At 41.0% G+C, this 17,732-nt stretch overlaps 1 protein-coding gene across 4 annotated transcripts in view; it reads left to right on the forward strand.

The window, feature by feature from the left end:
• The first annotated feature begins 520 nt into the window (after nucleotides 1-520).
• SLC37A1 (solute carrier family 37 member 1) overlaps nucleotides 521-17,732 on the forward strand; it is a 30,756-nt gene continuing 13,544 nt past the window's right edge. Inside the window, exons 1-9 of one of the 4 annotated variants that reach the window (XM_015883272.2) lie at nucleotides 521-769; nucleotides 4,271-4,507; nucleotides 6,288-6,369; nucleotides 7,199-7,325; nucleotides 9,273-9,351; nucleotides 10,132-10,267; nucleotides 11,745-11,821; nucleotides 13,400-13,566; nucleotides 14,265-14,302. In XM_015883272.2, coding sequence (XP_015738758.1) covers nucleotides 4,452-4,507; nucleotides 6,288-6,369; nucleotides 7,199-7,325; nucleotides 9,273-9,351; nucleotides 10,132-10,267; nucleotides 11,745-11,821; nucleotides 13,400-13,566; nucleotides 14,265-14,302 — 762 coding nt within the window. In that variant the 5' untranslated portion in view covers nucleotides 521-769; nucleotides 4,271-4,451. Of the gene's footprint in view, nucleotides 770-850; nucleotides 974-1,157; nucleotides 3,696-4,270; nucleotides 4,508-6,287; nucleotides 6,370-7,198; nucleotides 7,326-9,272; nucleotides 9,352-10,131; nucleotides 10,268-11,744; nucleotides 11,822-13,399; nucleotides 13,567-14,264; nucleotides 14,303-17,732 lie in introns of those variants that run through there. The other 3 variants (XM_015883294.2, XM_015883280.2, XM_015883284.2) reach the window with 3 other exon arrangements.

The following is a 17,732-nucleotide window of genomic DNA, read 5'->3' on the forward strand; positions in this document are numbered from 1 at the left end:
AGCCAGAGCAGCAGCCCCCTGGGAAGCAGTAGCTGTGTTGTGCAATGGTCAACCTGAGACCCTGGCTCTGTTTTAAGGGAGAAGCATTCATTGTGACTGCACAACAAAGCTCAGGATCTAAGTGTCAAGTCCAAGGGGTCAAGTTAAAGTCACACTGCGGATCTGAGTGTTTTTTATTGGCACTGCTGGCACAGGCTATGTAAAGGGAGAGGGGAGGAATGAAAGAAACCAGAGCATTTTGGTGAGTGCCTTGAAGTTGCTGGCGTCAGGATCAAGAAGCCAGAAGGCAAATAAAAGCTCAGAACCACAGAACGCTTAGAGTTGGACAGACCTCTGAGCACACGCTGCCCCAACCCCAGCTGTGGGCAGGGCTGCCCCCCACCAGCTCAGGCTGCCCAGGGCCCCATCCAGCCTGGCCTTGAACCTCCAGGGATGGGGCAAATGCTAATATGGTTATTATTATTATTAGACAGCTTTCTCGTTAGTCTCCATAAGACTCGCAGCAGCGGCTCCTCCGAGAGCCCTGAGGAGAGCGCTAGGGGTGGCGGCTTCCCCCCGCCGGCCGTTAGAGGCGGGCCGGGGCCTCCGCGCCGCCGCGGCAGCCCGGTCCATAGCACAGCTCGTAACGGCGCGGCGGGGAGGGGCTCGGGCGGATCGGTCCCGCTGCCGGGGTGGCGATACGCGACCGCGCCCGGCTCCGCTCGGAGCGGCTCAGGCCAGGCAGGAAGCAGGAAGCCGCCGGCACCGGCTGGGAGAGAAGCGGCAGCGGGTAGGCGAGGCGGGCGGGAGGGGGGTGGCCGTGCACCTGCCGCGGGCCCGGGGTGGGCCGGGAGGGAGCAGCTCCGGTGCGGTGTGCCCGGTGGGAGCGCAGCGCTCAGCCCTGGGGCGCTTTGACCTTCGGCGTTCAGGGGCCGGGCCGGCCTGTGCTCCCTCGGCCCCGGTGCGGTTTGCAAGGCGGTGTTATGGGCCCCAGGTACGGACTGGCTGTGTGCTTGCAGGAACCTTTGGCCTGTGTTCTTTAATCAGTTAACTGTTTCCTGCTTGCTGTATTAATGTTAACCGGCATGGAGCTGTGCCAGGGGAGGTGCAGCTGGGGGTCAGGGAAAGGGGCTGCACCGCAGGGCGGTGGGCATGGAACGGGATGCACAGGGCTGTGGGCACGGCCCCAGTGCTGGAGTTCAAGGAGCATCTGGGCACCATTGTCAGATATGGGGTTTGATTTTGGGTTTTCCTGTGTGGAGCCAGGAGCTGTACTCGATGATCTTGTGAGTCCCTTCCAGCTTAGTATTCCATGGTTCTAAACAGATGTGGCCATTTAGGTTGCCCTACAAGCCTACAAAGCCAATGGATCTGACTGCTTCTGGGCAAGATTTTGCTGCTGAGTATTAGAGAATGCCTTGGCTATGTGTATGTCTGAAAGCCTCTTGAGCCCATACCCTGAGGTCTTGCATTTGTTGTATGCAGAAGCAGCAGGCAGTGTATGCCTGTCCTCAGACACAGCATCGCACAGGAAGAAATGCCACACTGTGCCTCCAGCACAGCTAAGCCATGGTTTTCAGTATTTCTGGTTGGAAAGACCAGTCATGAATGACCATGTTTTCCTGAAACAGGCAGAGAGCTGCATTTCAGACAGTGCAGTGTAAACCTGAAAAAAAACGCATAAAATGTGGAAGTTTGAATAGAGATTCTAAGTACCACCGTGTTGCTTTATGTGCTGCAGTACAGCCAAGAGGAAGTGCAAGTATTTGCTCTCCATTAGATAAAAATTTTGCTGAAAATGAAAGTACAGAAGACCAGTTCAAGTGGTTGAAGCTCGTCTTTGTGCTTCATTAGTGAAATGGAAATGTAACAAATGTGTTGATAATTACCAGTTCTTTGTTGTGGTCTGTTAATGCCCTTTCTGAATAATAACTTGTTTTAAGAAACCAGTTTCACCTGCAGGACGATGTGATTTTTATAACCTGATCATGACTTTTATTGCCACAGGTTGCTTGACTTTTGTGTGAGAAGTTTTATTTGCTAATAGAGTCATGACCTGGAAGCCATAGGAACTTCTGGATATGCAGAGATAAGGTGCTGGCAAGGCAGTAAGAACTTCAGGCCTGAAACATACTCCAGACATTGCGAGGCCATGGTCTGGGCCCCTTCTTGCACAAGATAAGACAAAATCAGCCCCTGCCAAATAGGCTCGGAGTGTGGTTCCAAATGTCCAGTCCTCCTTGCAGGACTACAGTGCTTTGCATTTACAACATGGAGTTAGGAGCTTGTGTTTTTGTCTTTGGTTTTTTGTCTCTATTGACTTGTTGGTTACTGTCTTCCCAGGAAACATTTAGGAGGAGGTTTGAGTGTGGTCTGTGCAGCAGGTGCAGGGATGTGCAGCCTCCTGTGAACACATAGCACTGAAACCTTTTGTAAGATGCAAGAAGTCTTTTTGCCACTGCTTATGCTGAAACTGTTAAGAGTAACCTGTTGAACATTTAGTTTTCTGTGGTGGCCGTTGCCTTATCCCACAGTATTTTAAGGAAACCACGTGAATAGGCTTAAGACTTCAGATCCTCACGAGGAGGCAGGAACCTGCAGCTGGGAGTGGGAGCAGGGAGGAAGGCAGGGTAGGAGACTCCTGGCAGGAAAGCTGACGGATTGCACAATCTGATGGAGGGCACGGGGGAGGAGGTGGAGCACACCCAACAAGATTAGCAAGTCCATTCACTTTCAGAGGAGGGAGATAACAAGGATACAATGTGCCTCACAGCCCAGAAAGCCAAACATTGCCCAGAGGTGGTGGAAGCCCATCCCTGGAAATGCTCAAGGTCAGACAGGACAGGGCTCTGAGTAACCTGATGTAGCTGTAGGTGCCACTGTTTATTGCAGAGGAGTTGGACAAGATGACCTTTAAAGATTATTTTCAACTCAATTCTATGATTATATGACACTGTGAAAAGCAAAAGGCACGGCAAAAATATGTGTTAGAATAATGAAGCAGACCCTTGATCTGGTCAGCACAAGGGAGCTGAGTTCATTGTTGTCATTCAGCTGACTGGGGGCCATCAGCTTTGATTTCTGTAATGAGGTGAAGGATAAAGATGAGAGAGGCTCATACCTCAGCCTGTTGGGTGGCAGTCCCTAAAATTCCCAGGTTAAGCCAGTCCTTTGGTTTTGGCAGGTGTGCTTTCTTCAGAGATTTTGTGTTATCTCACTTCCCACTGTTTGTCAGGAGAGCTGCTCCTGTATCCTACCAACTTTCAGGCTAAGGAGGACGTGCCTGGTGCTGACTTTACCAGCTTGGCTGATGACAGTGTCGTTCCATTGCACATCCTGGTCATAGTCCTGGTACATCATTTGTCATCCTGCTGGGATGGCCCTGCTGTTAGCACACAGGGAGGCTCAGCTTGCCTGCTTGGGTTACAGACACACCTTATGGCCACACAGCCTTTTGTCATCTTACTCAACTGCTGGCTCAGGCTTGCTGTGAAATAACTGTGGCTAGTTCCTGTTGTAGTACCTGTAATAAAGGATCAGTTGTTTCTGTCGAGGGGCTTCAGCTGGAATTAGAAGAAACAGGAGGATTTGTACTACATTTTAAGTCAAACTGAATCAATGCCGTCGTAATTGCACTGTTTCCCTGCATGCCAGGGAATGTAATTCACAGATGTGCATGAGCCTGACTGCTGGGTGAGCTGCTGTAGGAAGCTCAGGTGGGGATATTTCTGGTTTGCTTTTCCAGCTTCACTGACAGTTTGGTGCCTTGTGTGGCACTGATACTGGATATCAGGGGAACCAGGCTAGAACAGGGAGTGCTGGTCAAGTGTTGCTGACACCATTGTTCACCTGCACCTGATTGCAAGTTGAAGAATTCTCTTTTCCGGGCTGAAAACACTGCAGTTTTTGAGCAAATTTCAGCCTCATGAATGTTTATGATATGTTCAAATAGATCTATCTAAGGTGGGTAATTGCCTGTTTGTATTCTTTCTGGGACAAAAGCAGTGCTTTGCTGTCAGCAGGCTTTGCATTGTGTTCTGTGTGCATCTTTTCCTTCTGCTCCCACTGCTCTATGCTAAGCTGACTTCTCAAAATAGATGATAAAATGTAGGAAAGATTGCAGTTTATACTGGCTTGAAGTTCTCTCTTACATTTTTGATGTCTAGAAGGCTAGTTATGGTAATGACTTAGGTCTTGAATAGATCATCACAGCTGAAATGTTATAATCAGAAGATATTACAGTACCTTGATGAGAATATTTACTTACCAGATTTTCTTTTTCAAAAATCAGCAATTAACAAAAACAAAGAGAACGATTTGAAGGTACAAGAACAAGATCTAAAGGGAAGTCTTCCAAGTTTGCAGCCTACAATTGCATGGCTTGTGGAAGATCTTTAATACACGTTCTGAACAGCAGCTAAGGTTTTCACAAGCACGTAACTGTGTCGCCTACAATTTGATACCAGCTGTAGATGGCTCAACTTCCTCCCGGGATTCGCTTCATCACTTCATTTTCACGAGATCAGTGGTAAGTCTTGAAGTATGGTGCTGACAATGTGAGTTTGTGTCAGGGGTAAATCAGTTTGTTCTATTGCTCTGTTTTTGCTTTTTTATTGCTTGGTATATGCAGCAAAAAATGTTGCAAGTTGTATAACAAATATTGCTCGCATTATAAAAGTTATCAGTCAAGTATGCTAGAGGGTAAATCGTTTTGACCTTTCCCATGCAAAATACACATCTGAAGGGATAACTTTCACATTTTTATATTCAGACACTTGAGCACTGTTCCCAACTAAGATTATGCATTTTAACCTGAAGTGTCTATTCTTCCCCATAAACTGATGTGTCATACAGACCTTTAGAATTACGGTTTTAATTCTTAGTACTGTAATATTTTAAAAAGCAAATAATCCTGGTAAGTGGACGGCATTGGTTTGTGTGCTTTCTGAGAGAGGGTTAATTGTGTGTGAATAACAAAAAATCACAAATCGAAGACCAGGCACTTCCTATTTAAACAATTTATCACAGTACAGAAACAAGGACAGTGTCATTATATTTTTATCACTCATGGTAACGCCTTCAGTCGTAGGGGTGAATAACTCAACTCACAGTAAAACTCACCCTTTTTTTTTAATTTAAATCTTGTTAATGTCTTTGGATGTCAGAGCTACAAAACAATACCCTTGCTATACAGAAGTTTATAAGACAGGAGCTGATTGAAGATTAATTAAAAATTAGGGACCGTATTAAGCTGTGTGATATCAGATCTTTTTATGTGCATATGCAGTTTTATTTGCTAGAAAAAGCCAGTAGGTATGCTCTCATATCTCTGCATTGTAAAAAGAAGAAATCCACAAAACACTCAGCTGCTTAAGCAGCTGAAACATAAGTTCTGTAGGTAGGGAATAGAATAGATTAGATTGCTGTGTTTGTTTTATGCTTGCAGTGGCAGAGTGACTTTATAATTCATAGGAACTGCAGAGAAAGACCCCGGGATTCCAGTGAAGTATGAAGAAAAGTCCTTCCAAGCCCAAAGCTAGATAATTATATTCACATGCTCCAACTGACAGCACATGCAAGCAGTGTCTGTCCGCACTACAGTCCCTAGAAATGGCCAACTGGTGTTGTTGCTGTGGAAATCAAAAATAAAGCAAAAATCCTAAGAGCAGTATAAGGATAGAAGAAGGTAATGCTTTGCAATAGTTAAAATGACAACTCAGCCAGCTTTTATGTCTTAATTGTAACAGAAAACTTTCTGAATCCATAAAATGTGAGCTGTGAGTATCTGTGTGTTTAATGTAGAACTGTCTTTTAAAAGCCCCTAAAGGAGTGTTGCAAATGTGCAAATCAGCTCTGCAGACGCATGTGTTGTCCTGTGTATCACGGTGCTCCCTTCCAAAACCAGATGAGAGCAGGTGCTACTGGTAGGGTGGCTCTTCTGACTGTTAGAGAATATGAGGAAAAAGTTGTCTTCACCTATTCCAAGATTACCAGTGTGTAATGTTCTGTAACAGCAGTTACAGCAGTAAAACAGTAACAGTACAACAGAAACAGTTACAACAGTAATGTCTGCCCAGGGAGGTTGTGGATGCCCCATCCTTGGAGGTGTTCAAGGCCAGGTTGGACGGGGCCCTGGGCAACCTGATCTAGTAAATGTGTATGTTTGGTGGCCCTGCCAGGCAGGGGGGTTGGAACTACGTGATCCTTGAGGTCCCTTCCAACCCAGGTCATTTTGTGTGATTCTGTGTGATTCTGTGTGTGTGAACAGCACTAAAAGTAAGTCATATCTCTGTTTTTTTGTATTACAGGTATAGAGCCTTCATTTTCACTCTCACCTTCCTCTTATATGCCAGCTTCCATTTATCAAGGAAACCTATCAGTATAGTTAAGGTAAGCAAGGTTGTGTTATTTAAACATCCTTCTATTGTTATCAAACAAGGAAGTAGTCATCTTTTTCAGTGTTTTCTTTTGTAAAGGTCAGTGTTTAACTTGGAATGCTTTTAGAGATGAAAACCTGATGAAATTGGCACACAGGGACATTTACATGATAAGCTTTAGTGAGACCTCTCCTAGAATGTTATATATACTTGTATGCTTTGGGGTTAAGAACTGGAACAGTTGTGCCTGTGCTTGAGGCTGTTCATGTAAATTAATCCCATGTACAGATATGTAGCAGGGGACATATTTACATTCTTATATTTGAGAAAATCTTGCAACTGATGACTCAAATGTGCTAAAATTCTACTGACGTTTATATGACTGTTCCAAGTGCTGTTGAGCATCATAGTTGTCTGTACACTTGGGACTCCATATTTTTCACTTCTGTTCCCAGTGAAGCCAGTGACAAGCTATTCTCTATACCTATACTTTCTTCATTCTAATCTCATGTACCTGGAACTTGCCACGCACAAATCAAATCTGCCTGAGCTCTTGTATATCACTGGTGAGTAACAGTGGGTATGGTAGATCAATAATAGTGAAGAATTTTGAAATTCTGCACTTACAAACACCATTTCTCCATAGCAAATTGTTACTAGCCACGTGGTTTCTCTTTGGTGTAATGGTGGCTTCACTGAACAACAGCAGTCAATAATGGCTTAAAATTTTACTGATTTCATTGTGTTTGATGCAGGTTCACACAGAATTATTAAATTTCTTGCTCTATGGAGGGTACAGCTGAAGGTGAATTTTCCATTTTCAAATTTCCTTTCTGTATCAGGGAGAACTGCATAAGCATTGTGCTGCTTCACATGAAGTTGAGCTCAGCTCCTACAGAGAATATGCTGCCCAGATTCAGTCTGTCAGAAAGCTGTCTAATGCATCCCAATGTGGATGGGAGCCATTTGGTAAGACGTGTTATTCTCCCTTTTTTTTCCCCCCCATAATAAAGTGTTTATCCAAACTGGACATTTTCAGAGTCTTTATGAGGAGAGGGAATGTTTTCATCATTCTAATGGAGTAAATCTTGGGACTTAGTTGAAGAGTGGAATTGACAGTCTACTGACTGGCTTATCAAGCTGTCTTTTTACTCAAAATAATGTGTGCCTGCTTAGAAAGACACTTCAAATGTAATTGTACTAGAATTTAATGGAGATTTTAAATCATTCTTTGTCACTTTAATCACAGCCAAGAACATCAGTGGGGTAGAGTAGTCAACCCTGGTCTGTCAAGCCATCACTAAGCCATTCTAATTACTCTTTAATTAGCAATTAAAAAAAAATACACTCATCAAAGAGAATAAGAGATCTTAGCTCTAGGCTTTCTATGGACAGGATTCTATGTACTGACCGCCTGCTGCAAGGGAGTCAGACAACTGAAATGATGTAGTCTAACGTTTTCAAATGTTGTGGTGTGCAGTAAAACTTAATTGTTCTTTCTTGTCCCTTGACCAAGGGGAGACTAAGCTTAGTTGTCTGAAATACTAGTTGGCTTTATTAACATTGAAAACTGACCTCTAGTGTCCTACTTTTTTCCATGAACACACATGTTGTTGCAAAGCTGTCTTTTTTGAAATGGCATAGCTGGCAAGCTGGAGCAGTGCTGAAAAAATGGGGTGTTTTAATAGCAGCAACTTTATTCTCAGTGGGAGAGACATGGACCTGCTGGAGCATGTTTGGAGGTGGGCCCCAAAAGTGAACCTTCCCTACAATGTCAGGCTGAGAAAGCTGGGGCTTTTCAGCCTGGGGAAGAGGTGGCTCTGGGAGGCCTGTCAGTATATAAAGCGGAGCTGTGAGAAGGAAAGGGACAGTCTTTTAATAGGATCTGTTGTGATAGGACAAGAGGAAATGGTATCAAGCACAAAGAAAGGAGATTAAAACTGATAGAAGGAAAAAGTTTTTATGCTATGGGTAGTGAAACATTGGAACAATTTGCCCAGAGAGGTGGTGGATGCCTCATCCTTGGAGACATGCAAGGTCAGGCTGAACGGGGCTCGGAACAGCCTGATCTAGCTGTTTTGTGTTCATTGCAGGGGAATCGGACAAGATGAGTGTTAAAGGTTCCTTCCAACTCAAATGATTCTATGATTCTTTGAATTGTGGCTCAGTGCAAACACATATGGTTGTCTTTCTTGGTATGAGCACAGGTCTCTTGAGGCTAGACATGTTTTTTTCCATCTGGATGAAGTTCCTCCTGCTGCATCCTTCCATCCCACAAGTTCCATTTTGTTGTGATTAGGGTTGTTTCTTGTAGAGAGCTGAACCTTATTTTTCTTCTTTTAAACCAGACTTCTGTCACTGTGCCTTATGAGAAATTAGAGAATGAAGTGCAGAAGAATTTAACCATTCAAAAAAAAGTATTAAGATGATTCCTTAAAAAGCCTGTACAATGATAGATTTTTTTTAAAGCTACTTTTGCTTTTAGCACCACATCTAGGAAACTTATCTCTCCACTGGGTTTTTGAGAATACCCTTTATGGTTCAGTTGTTTGGTGGCTTTTTTTCTTTGGTTGGGCTCATTTTTGGTTGTTTAAGGAGCTATAAAAGTAGGATACCTTGCAAATAGCTGCACATAAATTCCTAAGTGATGTTTTGAGTAAAACAGAATTAAAAGTGAGCCTAGAAGGATTTTCCTGATGTGCTACAAGTCAAAGCATAAATTGTAGAGGTTTTTTGTTATTGTTGTTGCTAAATGTGTATTGCATAATGTGTGCTTAAGTCCCATTTAAAAGTACTCATTTAAAATTAGATATCCAGCGTACATCCACTGTGTCCTATGCATGTCATTTTTCTTATAATATATGAAAATTATTGGTATGTATAAACTGATGATTTATTTTGAAAATATGTTCTTAGATAAGAATAACTACAAGCAGCTACTGGGAGCACTGGATTACTCATTTCTGTGTGCATATGCAATTGGAATGTATTTAAGGTAAATCTCATTCTCTTGGAAACCTTCATCACTTGATATAGGAGGCCATACTATTACCATTATATTGTGCTGTACTACTGTAAAGTTTCTCATGAAGAGAATGAGAACTTGGATGTTGTTCTCCTATCTCCTCTAGCTGCTATAGAAAGAATTGCATCTTCCTTTGTTCCCAGTGGTGTCATACCACTTGATGTGCAGAAAGTTCTTTTTTTTTTTACTCTCCCAACTACTTTGTGCATAAGTGCTTTTCAACTTGCAGTCTAACCTGTATTTCTTTGGGATGTGCTGGGGTTGGGAAGCACATCCCCAGGTTTTATCCATGTCCGGTACGCATCTGTAGACTGAGGTGATATGTCCTGTAGTGAAAGAACAGTAGCAGACACTATCAAAACTAGCCATTGGATATTAACTGCCATTTGAAGATTCCTCTTTTTCTTTACCAAAATTGGAACCCTTATAACTAGAGTCATTAGTGAGAGAGATAAGTCTCATTTTAAATGACTGGAGATGTTCCCATGCTTTGGGCTATTTGGGAAATTATTCTGTGAGTCACTTCCAGTGGGCTTCAGGTGAGTATGTCCCTGAAAGATTGTTGTGCAGATGTTGGCCCTTGGCAGTTACTGATCATGAAACATTTGTTGTTTTGTTCTATCAAGTACTTTACCTGTAAAGTTCCCCTTCAACAGGAATTAAGCAACACAAAATAGTCTTTATTCCTAAAAGCGTTATGATTTGATTTTTAATTATAGCTTTTCTTTTTCTTTCCTTCCACATTTCAAGTGGAATAATAGGAGAACGGCTGCCCATCCGGTACTATCTGACAGTTGGAATGCTTGCTAGCGGGCTCTTCACTGCCATGTTTGGATTGGGTTACTTCTGTAATATACATAATCTGTGGTTTTACATAATGGCCCAGGTAGGCATGATTTTCTTTAGGTAGTCTGAGTTCCCATGGTGCTTTTTAATGTTGTGTTGTTATTGTTTCTTTTGAGTTGCTAGCCATGATTAGTGGTTAGATGGGAGGATATGAAGGCTGACATCTGTCATCAGCAATAACATACAGAAATGATAGAGTGGATAGCCCCAGGTTTAAAAAATAAACAAAACACAGGAAATCTTTGAAAACAAATTAGTGTTTTAGTCTGTGTCAAATTCATTGATGATCAAATCTTTGCAAGCTTAGATGTGGATGAGTTTTAAAACAGAAGTATTAACTTCTGTCATTCTGCCAAGACCTGAGTGATTCATCTTGGCTTTCTCTGCAGGAAAATTACATTTATGTGGCTAATGATGGAGTCTCCTGCGTTGGTGTGGCTGAGAAACTGGCAGCCTCTTTAATAAAATTTGTTGTGTGAGGTTTTTCAGAGTGCTTGTAGATCTAACCAGGCATCACAAGAAGATTTACCATTGACCCAAAGTGGAATTTTGATCATGGCCAGTGTATGATTAGCACTTCTGACTCATTTTGGGCAGGTCTACACCTTGTGCTGTTGCTTTCTTTGTATAATCTCGGTTGCATTTTCACAGCTGGCATGTTTGCATGGCATGTGTAATGTGACTTGCAGCAATACAGACTTGAGCACTGAAAGCTTTTATAACCATTTCACCAAAGTCACCTGCTGAACTGTGTCAGTGCCCCAAGGCTGTTAGCCTGTGTGGTTTCCAAGACGAGTCAGCTCCCTTAGGCATAGGCTGTGTGCCTACCAGTTCTGTACTGCATGATGTGGACAGTGAGTCCTGTAACACAGAGGTGTGAGATTGCTTCATTTTGTGTTCAGTTGCTCATTGTGGATTATTATACTGTAACATTTCTGTTAATGAGCAATTGTCTGACAGTGAACTTTTAGGAATTGAGTTAGGAACGTTTCTTTACATCTGTGCAACTTGCAGGCTGAAATGGCCTTCAGTCTGAATACAGTATATTACATTCCTTCTCTAAGCTTATTTGCATATGTCTTTTAATCATTTTAAATCTAGTGTTCAGACTTACCCAGTCTTCATGAAAGCTTTTTTATTTTTTCACTTCAGTTGCAAATATACGTTGCCATATGTTCAAACTGAGTAAAGTATTGTGTAGCTCTTAGAGCTTAGGGAATTGGTTTGCCTGTTCTGTGTTGTCTATAAAATGTGATTTTTTTGGTAAGCGTGTGATTGAATTTTAATTTTTTCTGCTTTGCATGACTGGAAATATTTAGGAATAGGGAAGAACCCCTGTGTAACATTCCAGCTTATTTATTTGTGAAAAATAATGCTTTTGAAACCCTCAATACACTTCTGAAATCAAAGCACTTGTTTAGTCTTCCTTTTTCCAACACAGCACTCAACAGGAATTATGTAGGAACTTAACTTGTCGTAGGCTATGCTTATTTATTATTGTTTTTATATACTTTCAGATAGCTAATGGATTGGTGCAAACTACTGGCTGGCCAAGTGTTGTTACATGTATTGGCAACTGGTTTGGAAAAGGAAGGTAAATAGTACATAATGCAAAGTTTTCATAGCACAAGTCAAAGCATTTAGGACTATAAGGTTATAATCAATGTAAGTCTCTACCTATTGCTTCAGTGATGCTTTGGGATAAAAGTTAGGTGGATCCTTGACAGAAGTTTTCTGGTTAGCTTACATTTCAATTTGAAATATTCTCTTTCATGTCAAATTAGTGTTATCTGGTAACTCCTTCGTTTGATGTTTAATTTTTCAGATGAATTGTTTTGGAATTCTTGCAAATATTGCCAGTCTAAAACCACTTTTGACAGAGGCTGTTATCATGCCTTTTTTAATGTGTTTTCATCTGTGTTTCAAAGCACCTGTCAAAGTATAGCTCTAAAGATATCTTTTTGTCCAATATATTCTTTCTAACACACTTAGAAAAACCTGAAATTTAATTGAAAGAAGAGAGATCACAGCTGACTTAACCTTTCTTTTTGTCGCTTTCTTTAATTCATCCATTCTCTTCCTTTACTTTTTAAATCTTGCATACAGATCACTCTAAATGCTTGTATTATCATATCACGCAGAAATCTTCCATGAATTTTGTGAGAGCTGAATATTAAATTTATTGGATATTTTGGTGGTTGATGGCTGTAGTATACAGTAATGCTATTTAGTGCTGTCCGTTGTAGATATCATCAAAGGAACATTATTGCCAATCAGTTCCAGGGGTGTACATACAAAATTCAGAATAAGCTTTCTATGTAAAATGGTGAGACAACTGAAAAAATACAGTATCAAACTACTGAAAAGAATTGATAGGTCGGTGCATAGCAGATGCATTCATTCAAGTTTTTTGTTGGTTTTATTTTTTTTTTTTTTTTAAGCAAAAGCAACAGTCTTTGATTTTAGAAGGCTATGTACTGGACTGTTGGATAGAGCTCTGGTCTGATGACACTGAATTGGTTCTTGTTTTCATTTTGCTACATATTCCTTGAAACACGAGCAGACTTCTTGGATCTTCAGCCAAAGAAAAGGATTTATTTTATTCAAAATTAGTTTGCTCCAGGTAACCTCCTGCTGAAGACAAGGCAGTTTTTCCAAAATTTACAGGGAAAAAGCCTGCTAACTGCCAAGACTTCAGCAGAATTGTTGTGATTTACATTGGTTCTGCTGGAGCTGTTCTGCAGCAGCTCAAATCTAGGATTTCTAGGGTGACAAGTTCAAGGCATCTGCGAGTCAAGTCTTTGCAGTGTATTTGCAGGACTTCCATTCACAGAAGCATTGGACTTAGTATGTATATGCTATGCAACATCTACATACATGTTTCTACCAAAGAAACTCTTACCTGAAAGTATGCAAGCCCTGGTGGTGCTGTTAACTGCAGGATGCATTCTGTCATGCACAGGGAAGTTCTTGGAACATTTCTCTTAATATTTAGATGCTTTGAAACTGACAGATGAAAGGCTAGCATAAAGAAGTGGTCAGTTACAGGGCAATAAGATTTCATGGACACCACAGGTAAGCAGTCCTCTTATATACTATTTTCAAGATTGCTTATTGTTGGAATAATAAGAAATATTTGTGGGACTTGTTTGTTTGTTTCTCTTTAATGCAGGAGAGGCTTGATCATGGGAATCTGGAATTCACACACATCAGTGGGAAATATCTTGGGATCCTTAATTGCTGCTTATTGGGTATCTACATGCTGGGGCCTCTCCTTTGTGATGCCGGGTGTTATCATTGCTGTGATGGGGATTGTTTGTTTCCTCTTTCTTATTGAACGTAAGTGCTTTAGTGTGATAGAAGTGTGAAGGGGCTCATATAGGCAAAGAACAGGATACACTAATACTGAAAAAACTAGATGAAGAAAAATCTGTATGTCTGACAATTTTATGCACTCAGATTATCATATCTGAGAAGTAACCCTTCAGAATTCAGTGCACTGTCCTATCTTTACACCCCTGTGTTTAAAAGCTCTTCAGGTGTGAGACACATCTAAATAGTAGAACATCCCACCTGGCTGTAATGTGTATTCTGTACTACCATTCGACTTATGACACCTATATTCTGTTCTACAAAATAATGAAATTGCCTGATAAAAGCAAATTCTGCAGCCTTAAATTAGAAATTAAAAAGAAGTGCTTCCCTTTGTCTCTTTGTAGACTTAGAGATAGTAATATGAATGATTATTTTTCTGCATCTGTCTTTTCTGAGGACATAAAAAGCTCTGTTGACCCAGCTAGAATGATGCAATGAACTGAGCTGCCAGATAGTACTTTGTGTTGTCTTAGAGTGGAAAGGGTACCTTGAAGCATCCTTTTCTGTTTCTTTAAATGTACAACTAAATGTTTGTATGAAAACTTACTTGTGTCCTCCATACTGTTGGCTTATTGGTAGTAAATTACACTACTGATAAGTGTTTTAAGAAAGATTATTTATGCTTTCATTTGTTATGAACTGTGTGTGTTATTATATTTCAGATCCTAAAGATATAAGTTGCTCCTGCACACCATCCAGTGTAAGTGAATGTTTTTTCTGTTGTGATTATTTGACTTCGGTTATACATATTTATGGTAGCTCTGGTAATCAAATAGTCTTCGTGGTTCCTTTGTGCCGCGTTGTTATAACTTACCCAGATTTGAAAGAATGATCGGTCCTTTGTGCTTCAGTGGTAAACCAGAAGCTTACTGTCTACTGAAGCAGTACAAATCAGGTGAATAACTTGGTTTGAACTAAGGTTTTGCAGTGGATGAACTTAGCACAGCAAACTCAGTAAAAGCTCTTTATTTTTCTTCATGTTATTTTCCTCCAATCTACCTGAGTGTATTGACTTGTGTCCTCCAGTTTCCCTACTTGCTTGGATATGAGATAGCTGCCAGCCATGGTCTATCAAGGATCTCACTGTTAAGAACCCTGTACTGGGCACTGCAGGAAGTAAAATGCAAACAGCCTTGGTAGGTGGTCTGTGAACCATGAATCTCTGAGCTTGAACAAAAGGTGGAATATCCCTTGGATAGAGGGAAGGGCAGCAGGAAAACATGACTGAGGAAAAGAGGAGCAAAAAAGTGTATGTGAAACTGCAGTTCATAGAATCATTAAAGTTAGGAAAAAACACATTGAGATCATGTAGCCCAACTGTCTGCCATCACCACTGTGTTCACTAAGCTGTATCACTCAGTGCCATGTCTACATTGTCTTTGAACGCCTATGGGGTTGGTAACTAAAAGGTTAAGAGACTAGGGCAAGCAGTCAGTCTTCTGTGGCAGAGTTTTGTTGTGATACAGTACAGCCTTTATTTAACCCAAGCTAATTGGTATTATGCTTTGACATAATACTTTTGACTGCTTTGACATTAACGAAGAACTGTGAAATGGAGAGAAAAATAACTTGTACTTAGTGATATTGGTCACATGACGATGCTGTATTGTGTGGGGGGGTTTGTTGGTTTGGTTTGGTGGGGTCACAGAATGATTTAATTTGGAAAGGACCTCAGTAAGTCATTGGATCCTACCCTCTGCCTGTAGTGGGACTGACTTTTACATTGGATCAGATTTATTAAGGCCTGTCTAGTGGAATTTTGGAATCTCCAAGAACAGAGATGCTATTTATACATAAATTATTTCTTTTTAAATGTTAGATGAGTTTTAAAATGTATCAAATTATGCAATTTACTGCTGTCAAGACAGTCTACATGTGAATGCTTAAGCTTTCTTTGTGTTGCTGAACATTGCATGTGTTCTAACTTATGCCATTGTGGCAGCAAAACTCTAGCTTTCAGTTACTTCTAAAAGAAAATCCTTTTGTTTAAATATTTAGTACAGGGTTGTTCAGACACTATTTAAAGTAGGTTGGTAAGTAGGTAAGCTCTGGTACTGAGATGTTAAGTGTACTGGGAAAACACTGGAGTTCACTTTTTGTGTGCTCAGTATTAAGTAATGTAGAAATTTATCTCAATGCTAAAGAGATGTGCCTTTGAAAACTTTAGCTGCTATGTGAGAATCATAGACTGGCAGGGATTGGAAGGGACCTCAAGAATCAAGTTCCAACATCCCTTCCACATGCAGTGTTGCCATCCACTAGATCAAACATACTAGATCACATTGCCCAGAGCCCCATACAGCCTGGCCATAAAACACCTCCAGGGATGTGATGGCTGTGCTGGCTGTCTCAGATCACCTGCTTGTCCCTCATGTGCCTTAACATATCATCCAGGAGGATTTGTTCCATGATCTTCATACGCACAGAGGTGAGGCTCACCATCCTATAGTTCCTGAGGTCCTCTTTCCTCCCTTTCTTGTAAATGGGAGCGATGTTTTCTTTTTTTCTAGTCCTCGAGGACTTAAGCCATAACTTTTCACATATAGTGGGAAGTGGCTCAGCAGCCACATCAGCCAACTCCCTTAGGACCCTGGGTCCCTGAGGTGCATGTCATCCTGCTTCATGGGCTTGTATGCATTCAGTCTCACGAGAAGTTGATTCCTTTCTTGATTTGTGTAGCTGTAATCCAAGAGGTGGGAGGTAATTTGGGCAGCAAGAAAAATAACAGACAAGGAAAAAGAACAAAAAGGAGAGTATTTGGAAGACCAACTATGTCACAGAATGTTGTCACTATCCTCCTGTTGTTGTTCCAGAATATGTTTGCAGGTTCATCTGTTTCATGTTCAGTAGGACATTGGTATACATTTGCTTCTACTGGAACTGAAACACAGAGCAGTATTTTGCTCCAGGCTGTTTCTCTTTTTCACTCCCAAGGACCCATGGGCAGTCAAGTTTGCTGCATTTTCAACTAGGTCTTTGGAAGAACAGGAGGGCAAAAATAGGTCTTGGGTTTTCCCATGTGTGAGAGCAAATCAAGGCTGTTGAGGAATGTGTTAGAGGTCCTAAGGAATCCCATGTGTCTTTTCATAAAGTAGAGGGTTGTCATATATGAAGGCTGTCTACATGTATATGTGAACTAAACCTACTGGTTCCAGGTATCACAGACAGATACTTCAGGGATGATTTCTGCATTTTACTCTGCCCCCCTTCTCTCCCTCCCCCAAGTTATTTTAGATAAATGGCTTTTTATGTTGTAAATTCTCTCTTTTTTTGAATAGTAACTGATGGTGACTTTTCTGCTGTCTGTTATTTCTTTTTCTTTACCAGTTAATGGATTTTTTCCTCATATGGAAGTTTCCTGATAAAGCTTCTGATTGCCTTTAATGGTCTTTGGAACTCCTTAGTTTGTTGCTATGAGATAATTTGTACTTACAATGAGCTTCTGTATTTTTCATTTAATTCTTTTTCAACATTAAAGGTATCTTCTGTCAAATATGAGAATCGTTTATATGACTTGGAGAGACTGCTAACAGGAGGCATTTTTAACTAGGGCTTTGTGTAGTTCAGAAGTGTCCCCATGAAAATGTCAGCTGCTTTCTGTAATACCTTGAGCATAATGCTGACAGAATTGACTCTTGAGCTTTATGAAAATAAATGTTTACTATTTGTTTCTCATGAACTTTTATTGGGAAGCATGACTAAGAAATTTTAATTGTATGCAATAGCCTGTTCGTATGTCTCAAGGAGCTAGTATAATAAAAAATGGCATTCCATATCTACTCATCATGATATTTTTAACTAGAAGCCAGTATTTTTAGAGTATTTTTTCCCCTTCTTTTCACCACACTTTCCCCTTTCTGGAACTGTCTTTTGATCTAATCTCCAGGACATCGTCGAGATCATTGCAGCGTGGGCAGTCTCATTGCATAGCATTGCATTTGGTATACTGTTTCCCAGGAAACCTTACTCTGCATAACAAACGGGATCACTTCTTCCTTCCCTGTTCTGTGCATTCATATCTGCAAATATTCTAGGGTTTTGTGAAGTACTTCCCTGTCTACCTCTAATGTTTCTCAGATTCTCTCTTGGGAAACTGCATACCACTTTAACTGCTTAAATATCTCACTTTA

Source organism: Coturnix japonica, chromosome 1 (genome assembly GCF_001577835.2).
Source record: "Coturnix japonica isolate 7356 chromosome 1, Coturnix japonica 2.1, whole genome shotgun sequence".
In the NCBI taxonomy this organism is placed as follows: domain Eukaryota; kingdom Metazoa; phylum Chordata; class Aves; order Galliformes; family Phasianidae; genus Coturnix; species Coturnix japonica.